The sequence below is a fragment of the Telmatherina bonti genome (assembly GCF_933228915.1).
Source record: "Telmatherina bonti genome assembly, chromosome: 2".
NCBI lineage: Eukaryota > Metazoa > Chordata > Actinopteri > Atheriniformes > Telmatherinidae > Telmatherina > Telmatherina bonti.
Window position 1 is genome coordinate 19,173,388 of NC_136620.1, and position 11,666 is coordinate 19,185,053.

General features: G+C 39.3%; 1 protein-coding gene across 1 annotated transcript; it reads right to left on the reverse strand.

Annotated features, from left to right (window-relative positions):
• Positions 1–1,328: 1,328 nt before the first annotated feature.
• lyve1b (lymphatic vessel endothelial hyaluronic receptor 1b) lies at positions 1,329–11,219 on the reverse strand (the record flags this gene model as incomplete). The annotated part of the gene is made up of 5 exons (XM_079256675.1): positions 1,329–1,365; positions 1,431–1,557; positions 4,166–4,305; positions 4,586–4,742; positions 11,216–11,219. The coding sequence occupies 5 exons, from the start codon at positions 11,217–11,219 to the stop codon at positions 1,329–1,331; spliced, it is 465 nt and encodes a 154-aa protein (XP_079112801.1).
• Positions 11,220–11,666: the final 447 nt, after the last annotated feature.

Sequence of the window (11,666 nt, forward strand, 5' to 3'; positions counted from 1 at the left end):
AGGAAATTCATAAATATATAAATAAATGGCAGAAGTTATATGAAAGTTTGTGACTTTGCAACTCAAAATATCATTTTTCTAAATGGGCTTTGGCTACATAGTTAATTCTAAATCTTGATTTTGCACATGCAAAGAAAATAGTATGATACTTCATTTAGCTAAAAATATACAACTTGAGGAGCCAACTCTGTTTTAGATTCAATTTCTATTCATTTTATGTGAAAAATATTATTCACAAAAGTTTTAAGACAAGCAAATGATCTGAAAACAGAAAACCAAAGCAGCAAAGACTTACAACTGGTAGTGCCACGCAGCACCTGCTGCTATCAGAAGCAGGAGAACGATGCCAAGAACGATGAGTCCTGTAGATACGGCTGTTAGAGACAGCATGAATAGTGAAAAGTCTGTTAATTCAATTCAGCTTTATTCTTATAAGGCCGCTTCAGAACAGTGTCATCTCAGGGCTGTTTACAGATGCATCATTCCCAGCTAATTCACAATAGATAGTGGAATTAAGGAAACCCAACAGATTGCATTGAATCATGACTTGATTCAGTCCCGCCATCCTAAGTGTGCACGAAGCGACGGTGTTAAGTGAATGGAAAACATATTATGTGATGACATGAATGCATTTAAATTCAAAGTGATCTAAATGACCTTGTAATAGATGGTAAAAGATTATTTAATGTGATTTTATGTGAATCTTTCATACATTATACATAGATTAGTTGTGATTTGTACTATAAACTGAATCACTGCACAGTAATAGACCTTATCTTGTGAATGAATCTAAATGATCCTTAAGCGTTGAGGTATGGAGCCCCGCCTGAGTTTATTTTGATGTTTTACTATTGTGGCAAAAAACAAATTGTTACAGCTTTAAGATCTTTGCAGGAAGTAATAGTTTCTAAGTATTGCTGAAGAAAGCATTGTCTTTCTGTCCCTCCATATAACTAATCCTAACACTGTGATTCTTTTCATTATACTGATCATCATTTTTAGCTAAAGAATTAAATGACCGTGTTATGACACATCGGTTGTTCAGACAACTGTTTTACCTATTTCCATGTCTTTCCTTTTGCCTCTTTGACCTTGTCATCATGTTACAATGTCGTTTCGACACAAAAAGACAAGATCAAAACAAATACAAAATTATTTTAGTACCTTCTGGAGGTCGTTTTGTAGAGCTCACTGAGGTCTGCAGAGGATCTGAGCCGAACGCCTGAGTAGATGTAGTAAAGGCCAAACTGACAACAGATGGTTTTGAGGTGATAAGGTGATGAGGAGAATCAGTGGGGTGGTGAGGAGAGAAAGCCAAGGAGGAAATCCTAGATGAGAGTGTTTTCCCGAGCAGGGGAGCAGATGCTGAAGTTGACAAGATTTGCACAGGGGACTTAGATGCTGTTGGCTTTTTTGTTGGAGATGCAGACTTGGCTGTTGATCCAATGGAAGGAGCAATAGGTGTTGTGGTTAGAGTGAGAGATGTCACTGAGGAGGAGGATGCGGAGGAGTGAATGCTGGCTCTCGTTGTATTCTGGATTTTATCCAGATCTGCAGCTGTTGAGGACACAACATGACATCAAGTCAAGTCATCGTCATAAAAGTGACAAGATCAGATCACAGGCTGACCCAACCTTAGTGGAAACTCCTCAGATATTTCAAAATGGGGTTCAGTAGTGTGTGGCCTCCACGTGGCTGTATACACTCCCTACAAAGATCTGGGCACGCTCCTGATTAGATGATGTTCTCTTTAGGGATCATCCAGAAAACATCTGGCCAGGCAGCATGCTAGTGTAAAACCCTGGAGAGTCTGTGGTGCGATGTGATGGTGTTGGATGGAACCAGACCTGATGTCCCAGAAGTGCTGGATTGGACTCAAGTCTGGTGAACGGGCACACCAGTCCTTAGCATCAACGCATCAAGAACACACTCCACTCACATGAGCTTCGTCATGCATCAGTAGAAACCAGGGGTCTCAGGCAGCATGTGGTCTAACAATGGATCTGAGGCTCTCCTGCTGGTACCTGTTGGGTTGTCACTTTGGCCCAGTTGTTCAAATGCTTTTAAAATATCTGAGAAGCCAATCACATGTCAGGAAGTCACTGCATTAAAGGGGTGCTATTATGGTATTTGGAGTTTTCTGAGTTTTCTACAGTGTTACAGTGTTGAATCCTCATCAGACATGTGAACGGCACCGTTTTTTATCAACTAAACGCATGTTTGAGTTTGAGTTTGAGTTCCAGCACGCTCTCCTTCGGTTTCCATGGCGATAAAAACGCGTCGTTTTAGAGAGTTTTTCTACTTGGAAATCCTTGTGACGTCCCGGGGGATAAGGTTCGGTGATTGGTTACCTTCTACTGGTTAACAAGGGCATGTACAAATACATCAGGCGGGTGGAAAACGTCGGATAAAATTATTTCCAACGATGGCTGGTGAGTTTACCAAAGAGAGACATCCTGCTGCATTCGTTGCTGTGGGTTGCTGTTTTCCACTTCATTTTCAGGGTCTGATTCAGGTTCCAACATGTAGGGCTGTATGCTATGTGTTGACATTGTAGTTTATTTCATTTTTATTGAGTTTATATTCGCCTAATTCTTCTGTTTATGAGATGTTACAATGACGGTGAAAGCAGTTGCGGTGCGCGCTCCCGATGTAGTGCAGTGGCGGGAGGCGGGGCTTAATGCGGAAGAGACTCAATGCACTCGTTTTGCCCACAGGCTGATCTGACAGCCTACAGAGAGGGTCGGTCTGAAGTAAATAAAGCGATTTATGACAATAACTCGATCAATCCCAGCCTTTCTGGGCTCAGAAATAAAAATAAATTAGCCTGAAATGCACATAATAGTTCCACTTTAAGGCATTTAGTAATGTTTAAGATGACTTGATGATGTTCAAACTGAGCATCAGAATGAGGAAAAGTGACTTTGAATGTGGCATGCCTGTTGATTTCCTGGGATTTTCACAGCTAATCATCTCTACGGTTTACAGAACAATGTCTGAATAAGAGAAAACATCCAGTGAGCAGCAGCTGCCTCAACTAAGATGCCTTGTTGATGTCAGAGGCCAGAGGAGAATGGACAGAAAAACAAAAGCAAGTCAGGTAACCACATGTTCCAACCAAGGTACCCATCCAGCTCTAAAGCAGATGGTATACAGTAGCAGAAAAACCATACCGGGTGTCCCAGGAAACTGAGGCTACAATTCACACAGACTCACAAAAACTGGACAATACAAGACGAAAAAATGGTTCCTGGTCTGATGGGTCTCCATTTCAGCTCCACGTTCAGATGGTAGGGTCAGACTTTGGTGAAAACATAAAGAAATCATGGATCTATCCTGCTTGGATCAACGGTTCAGGCTGCTGATGGTGTAATGGAGTTTTCTTGGCACACTTTGGACTCCTGAGTAATACCTGAACACTGTTTAAACACCACAGTCTACCTGAGTTGTGCTGCTGACAACGTCCATCTCTTTATAACCACAGTGTAGCATCCTCTGATGGATACTTCCAGCAGGGTAAGGCACCATGTCACAAAGCTCAGATCATCTCAGCTGCTTTCTTCAACATGTCACTGAGTTCACTGTATTCTAATGTCCCCCACAGTCACCAGATTGTGATCCGATAGAGCAGCTTCAAATGTTCAACCAACAAACCAGCATCAACTGTGTGATGTTGTCATGCCAATATGTAGCTAAATCTCTGAAAAACGTTTCCAAAACCTTGTTGAATCTATGACACCAAGAGAAGGCAGCTCTAAAGGAAAGAGGGGGACACCTGGTATGAGTGAGGCAGTAATAAAGTAGCCAGTGTGTGTGTGTATGGGCATACATTTGAGATTAACAATATATTGTTCTACATCAATACTTTGATTCATCAACATACCCATAGATCTTATCTAAATTCACACCATGGATCAAACGCTGATGCATTCATACCAAAGAATGTGTGGAAATTTTTAACTACCAACATTTGTCCTTCTTCAGTCGAATGAAATCAAAATGTTATCATGGCAGAAGGGAGAACTGGTGCTGTTGGCAAAAAACGAACAATCCATTTAATCAATATCCATTCATTCAATATCATACCATGACCAAACTTGTGATTTTACTCCTTATACAAACTTTTATAAGCTCTTGTTGAAGGGGTGCTGTAAATAAACAGTACCTGAATTATTATAGCAGAAGACGCCAAACTTTGTGTCTTGTGGTGCATTCCATGTCACCACCCCCGTTTTGCCCTTTCCACAGTTCTCATCAGATCTGAGTCGTGGGATGACTCCAATCTTCTCAGCTATCCAACCAAACCTGTTAACAGCAGTGGAAATAAATATATCGAACTGTAGAAACTATCACTGTTTTGAGTGAAGTTTCATGAACCCTGACTGAATACATGATGATTCACTCTGAAACTCTCCAAATGACTAAAATCAAGTACTAAATCCTACTTGCTCACATCATATATATATATATATATATATATATATATAGATAGATAGATAGATAGATGTGTGTGTGTGTGTGTGTGTATGTGTGTGTAATCTGAACAAAAATAGGAAGCTGCCCTCCTTGAACTGTTTCAGCTTACTTGCACGTCTCCAGTCCATGTTTTACTGCTTCCTCCATCTGGGCTCTGGTTGCCATGGTAACATTCAGAGACAGGCAGGCAGCTCTGGCAGCAGTGAAGTTCAGGGTGTACTGTCCTCCTTCAGTGAGCAGGAAGAGTCTGGTGGATCTGTAACTCACTGAAAAGATAAAAAGTTTGATGTTTACAAAGCTGCGTCAACGAAGCAGACTTCATATGTTGTAATTTTGTAGCTTGTATGTAACGAGATCATTTTATCACACTGAATACTGTTTTAAAAAAGACACGGAGTCACTTGGCCGTTCTCGGCTACCAGTTTGCCCAGTTAAATCCAGGTTAAGATTTTTGTTAGATGTATTGTATAGCTTGGAATATAACTCATAACCCAAACTGCTCAGCAGCAATATCTCTGTTTTGATCTCATGTCTTTCCTCCTTGTGTTGTTAGCACATACTTGTGTGTCCTAAACGGCCAAAACATCTGTTATTATATAAGTTATTTATCCCAGCTGATGCACTGAACATCTTATAATTTCACAACCGTGTCAAAGCCACATCTTGTGGCTGTGGAAAACACACTCATCCATTCCAGAAGGATCAAATTATTGGCATCAAGCAACATTTAAAGAGGTACTAAAATTACTGTCCAACAGATTGTTAAACACTAAGTTTAGTGGGGAAGCATCATTTCCATGGAAGAAATGTGGAGAAGGGTGAAAAAAATATCCTGAATGAGGGAAGAACACTTACATGACTGGCAGTACTTCAAGACCTGCATTCTTCATTTTTGAAGCAGGAACGATGGAGTTAACCTTTTAACACACTGCTTCTGCATCTTCTTCTTTTCTTTTTGTTCACTGGGCAAACACACCGTGTAATGCCTATTGTCTTGTTCTTCATCTGAGGTTATATTGACCTTCTTCTCAGACCTGGTGGGAATTCTGTGTCCTGATCCAGAACCTCAGCATGAAAAGAAAGTATACTTCTTTTCTTTTTTAACTTTACTATTTAGGTAATCTTGCCATAACGAAAATAATCTGATAATCATGTAGCTGTGTTTGATGGCTGTGATCATAAGGAATGGTTTTGTCATAAAACCCATTTAAATGCTGTTTTGTTTAAAGGTGGAGTATGTACGATTTTCAATATTTTCAAAATAAATTAACTAAAAAATAACTACAATCATAATTAGATAGTTTTTTTTAAAACATGTAGGTTCCAGTCTGTCCATATTTGATGTGTTATTAAATTAAAAGTTTAATTAATGACAAAGACCCTTCTTAAATATTTGCCTACCAGTAAAAAAAATGTGCTTTTTGTCATTTGTCATTAATCAAACTTGTAATTTGATAACACATCAAATATGAACAGACTGGAACCTACATGTTCAAAACTTTCTAATTATGATTGCAGTTATTTTATTAGTTAATTTATTTTGAAAATATTGAAAATCTTACATACTCCACCTTTAATGGTATACAGGTAATATAAAACCTGAATGTAAACTCTACATTCTTTCTGAAACAATATTTCAGGTTTGATTAGTACTTTATTCTAGTTTGATATGTTCATATTCTAAAGAGAGCTGACATTTTAAGAATAATAATCTTAACACTGTGAGGAAAATGTGATCCAATTTGTCATCAAGCAGACACCCAGTGTACATTGAATGATATTTTATTGTGTCAGGCACAGTGTAGGCATGGCGGACTATTAGAAATACATTAAAATATATTAAAAGATATAAAATTATATATAAATTAAATAGACAATCAGGAGATAGCACACATTACACTATATAACTACATAGTAAGCCTAAAATATATATAGAAACAATGTCAAAAAACAAAAACTTTGTGACAACACTCCTCCATACGTCCCTGATCATCTAATATCTCATCAAAAGAGATTTATTGCAAATTTAAAAAATCAATATTTGACTAAAGTGGGATTTTTCAGCCAGAAACAGACAGAAATCTTACCTTTGATTAAGCCCGATTCAGAAGAATTACACAATGCAAAAAAGGTCACAAGTAAAAGTATGAGAAAAAGTCTTGCCATGTTTTTGTTTGAAAAATATAACCGAAGCGGGTGAAGGTTACGGACCAAATATACTGACCAGCCAGTGGAAGCGCTAGAATGAACGTGACGAGGAGGAAACAGGAAAACGAAGGTCAAATCTGCTCGATGGCCTGTTCAAAGATAACTCACATGTTCACAGGAGGACAAGCACGGTAGCCCTCAGTGCATTTGAATCAAGCATTATTTTATCATCCAATTACAGATGCATGTTAAATCATATAAATCTCACTGAGCTGAGATGGAGTAGATCAGTAGAGGAGTCCCAGGATGTGGGCAACAGGAAGTGTTCCACCAGGATAAAAAAATAAGAGATGAAAGAATCAATCATGTGTTGAGACCTGTTTACTAATTGCTTCATAGCTTTTAATAAAACTTTTGTCTTGTCTCTCAGATTTAGACAAAGCAGCATTTAAACATGTCGTACTTCTGTTGTGCAGATTTTTCTGCTTTGTCAGCATCTCTTCAAGCACTGTGTTTGCTCTGTCAGGCCAGCTGGAAATGAAACTTCCTCCACACTGTTCCTGTACTCCTTTTGCCTGATTTTTCATCATTTATACAACCACTTTCTCTCCTCTTTGTTATTATTTTAGGTGCCCTTTTGATTCATAAAGAAAAAGCCTAAATCTCCATCTTTTGTACACAGAAATGACAGCTTACTACTTATATAGTTGTAATCTTCATATTTAGATTTAACTCATTTACATATAGTAATTATACCACTCTTTCTACGTTTTTTTTTTAAACTTATCCAGGGTTGGGTTACTCTGTAGCTCCTTTTTGGAAATCCAAAGACAGACACTTAGGAGACATGACTCCATCTGCAGATTGTAGACGTAGAGAAACATCTGTTAAATTAGGGCCTTCATTTTTTCATCACATTAGCACAAACAACAAAGTTGGTACACCTGCCATATTAAAAATCTATATTTGACTTTATCTCCACGCGAGAAGCTGATTTGAAGCATGTCTATCTTGTAGCCACTTTATCCTTCATATTTATAAAGAGTCTGACTGTTTTCCAGCCATACATGCAGGATGACAGCAAGGTGACCCATTTGATGTATCACACAAAGAATTACTCAGCTGCCACATGGGGGTTGTGAACACCAACACCTGCGTATGTGTCTTATATATCTTGGAGGTCACGGCTCAAAAGGTTTGAGAAGCACAGGGTTTGGGATGGAAACAAATCGAGCAGTAAATCAAGAGCTTTGCCTACAGCAGATTGTACTCTGAGGCTCCCGAACCAGACACCCTTCTTACCTTCGCTGCACTTGGAGATCCGGTCCGTGATTAACAGAATCAGAGACAAGCGGTAACACAACTGCTGAACACACTAAACTGTGTGTTGAAGTTACAGATACAGTTCTCACTTCAGTTACACAAGGACTACATGACACATAGTAACTGGTCCTAAAACCTGTGTTCCCACTTTGGGGATGTGGTTGGATGCTTTCTTTAATTCCACAAAGCAGACTTGATGATGTCATTGCCCATAATGGACTCATAGTTTCCGCTGATTTGGTTGTTGTCAAACTGTCTTGTCAGATCCAGGAATAAACTTTCCTATGAAGGCTGATTGTTGTAATATCTCATTATTACAGACACAACCTTCAGTCCGCCCCTTTCAGAAAACTGCAGAGCTCACCACTACCAGCTAGAAGACCAAAACACAGCACTAAAACAGCATAACAGTATGCTTTACTTCACCTTGTTTTACGTCTGACCTCATTTCAACATCCTGCTCATGAAATCATTTAATGGGAAGAAAAAAAACATAAAACAAAACAAGAAAAGTAACAACACTGCAGCTGAAAGCAGTTGTCATGCTGCATCACGTGTAACTACAGTATGTCTTCAGTCCTAATAATAAAAATGATCATATCAAATGAAATGACTGATCTTACATTTCCCAAGTTTTGTCCATTTTAGCAGCAACACATCATTCAGGTAAGTGAATCAGCAAAGAGTGGAAACAACACATCCATGTGGCCTTCGATATGCAGAGTGAAACCTGACATGTTTTGACTCCAGCTGCTACCTGAGCTAGCCTGGACCGCAGGGCACAACTACTTACAACAGAAATGGATCCATTTTAAATTCAGTCATATGGCATGAAATAAATCCCAATAAAAGGAGGATGCTTATGAATCCATTTGTGGAAAAATCTACTTAAATCATATTAATTACTCACCTTGTGGACTGATATATGATCCAAAGATTCCTATCTGGTGAATATAAAGTTACACAACCGGCAGTCAGTCATCTTATCTCGGCTCAAAAACTGGAAAGCTTCCTTAGTTCCATCCAAAAGAAAACAAAATCTTCCCTTCATAACCTTCAATGCTCACAAATTGCCACGTCGTGTCTTTATCTGTGCAGGTTTATGAGCTTTCACCAGTTTCTATCGTATTTGTGGACTGAAAAATGAAGCTTGATTGATTTGTGGGATAAGATAAGCAGTTCGTACAGCTTCCTGCCTACAAAGCTGCGCTACAGATCATTATGAACTGACATAAGCTCAACTAGTTTCCATTTCCAACTCCTTTTTTTTCCTTGCAATGATTCAAACAGGCTACCTTTTTGTCAAAAGACTCCTGAGTCTTTCATCTGTGGAAGGTGGTGTCAAGAAAACATAAGAAACACGAGCGTGTTACAGTAGTTGTGTTAGCACAAGGAGCCATCTCCACTGTTTTTATAATTGCTTTATCGTCACTTGGTGACACAACGGATGAGAGGGTTTAATGTGCTCCACTTGCATGGCTCAGTGTGTATCAATAGAAACATAATGGAGCTTACTGTCAGCTTCAGGCTGCGCCTGTAAGCTCATACAGCGCCATTACCCAGATAGCAGCCGGAAGACTGGCTCATTTGGTCACACTTGCCTGGTTTGGGAGGAGTGTAAGCCTCACTTCAGCCCTTGAGAAACAGAAGCTTAATGTGGTGATAAAAGTGTGACAGTTTCTCCACTGGGGGAGAAGAAATGATAAGAATTAGAAGTTTTCTGAGGCCACTCATCCAAAGCCAATTACAAGCTTCTTTCCTCAGTTTTCAACAATAAACATGAATGTAAACAGTGGACGAGGTGATGTGTGGCAAAAACCTGTGGAGTGCATCGTGAAATGGATGGAGTGTTCTTTTACACTGGGTATAGAGGTTCAGATGTTCTCAGATGCACTAACCAAACCACACCCAGTGGACACCTGCGACACAAAACACAGCGACGAGGACAAAGAGCCAAAGCAGCAACCCAAAGAGGCAGAGGCATCATGTTACAAATGTTTGAACCTTTGTCACAAGAATATAATATAACGTCTAAAGTATTCATGGTTATAGTTAAGAACCAATATGTAGAAAATGTTATCGGAGAAGAAGCCATTTTCTTTATTTAGCCTTTTGATACTCTGATATTTGTGTTTTATTATGACTCTGACTTCAGATAATGGTGCTACAGCCCAGAATTCATCCAACAGCAAACCTGAATGATGATATGCAGGAAAAGCAAAGTGATCTTGGCTTGCCACGAAGAACAGGTTCTTCACTTCTCAGAGTTTGGCATCTTCAGACTGTTGGCAGGGAGAGGACATTGTAGTGTACAGCGTGTGTGCGGATGACTCCAGTGTTTTCTCCAAAGACTGAACCAGGAGGAAACAGGATGAGCAAGCAGCCACTGCCCTCCAGTGGCTGCTTGCTCAGGCCTTGTTACATTCTTGTTTTTGTCTTTGACTCCTGGTGCTTCATCGACCAGAAGTTGAAATCAATAATATGTGAAACAATTTGATCACCGAGCAGCAATCTGTCGTGTTTCTCTGTTTCTGAATTCACTCTTACTTTTCCATCCTGAGATTTACAGGTAAAGATGACAGATAGACCTTCCACTCTCTTGTTTGTTCTTTTCTAATTGTCATGTTCATATTTTTTGCTCCTGTGCTTTGTATGTGAGTGTATGATGGCAAAATAAAGCTGTGTAAGTATGTATGCGCAAGATTTCTACAATCTAGAGAAAGTTAAAAAGAAAAGGTTTCACAGCAGGGTTCTATTTACAGATCAGTATGAATTAGCATGCTAACATCGTAGCTATGAAGTTCTTCCTGTTTCTGCTCTAAATCTGGCATAAATTGCATAAACATTTAAAGAGGTCACGTGAAAATTTTGGTTTAACTTCTTAAAAGAGATAAGGAAGGAGTACTTTTATCCCTTTGTTCTCTTGTAAGGTTGTTTTTTTTGTTTTTTGTTTTTTATTAACCATCTTGGTTTTTGTAATTTAGTACAATATTTTTTATTTTATTTCGGTTCGTATAATGCTTCTAGTCATTTTAATCCTTGTGGAATTCAGTGTGTGAGATTTATTTCTTACTACACACATGAAAAATGCTTTGAAGTCTTGGGAATCTTAAGACGTCCTCACTCCATAACGCAGAAGCAGTTTTCTCTGCCCCATACAGGTTGGTTCCTATCACATTACCTAATAAATGATGAATGATGTTCGGCTGCTGATAGCTTACACCAGTGAACTCTGCATGAAACTGAGAACTTCATTCAGGTTGCTGACCCATGTTCTCATTGCGAAACCCAGAGCCCTTGTCGCCTCTTCCAATACCATCACAATAATGATTCACTGAGACATTTTACTACGATCGCACTACTTTGGCTCTGAAATGTCGATCAGAGCCAAGTCCCACGTAGACCTGCAGACGGCTGGGAAGTCCTCGCTAGACGACAGCTTGTACAAATCCTTCTCCATGAGCAGCAGCAGCATTAACAGAGGTGGCCGGTTTGGGAACGGAGTGACAGAAGAGATCAAAGTTCTCTCCAGACCGTCCAGGAGGCCCGTGAGGGCGGTCAGGCCAGTCAGCGCCGTCAGCTCCAGTGGCTCTTTCCTCCAGATTAATCACCTGCAAGGAGAACTGGTTAGAAAGAGAAAGGTAAGCGCATGAAGAGTTTGAGCAAAAGAAGAACAGAAGGATATATTACCCGTTAAGATGCTTAAAAAACATTTCTTT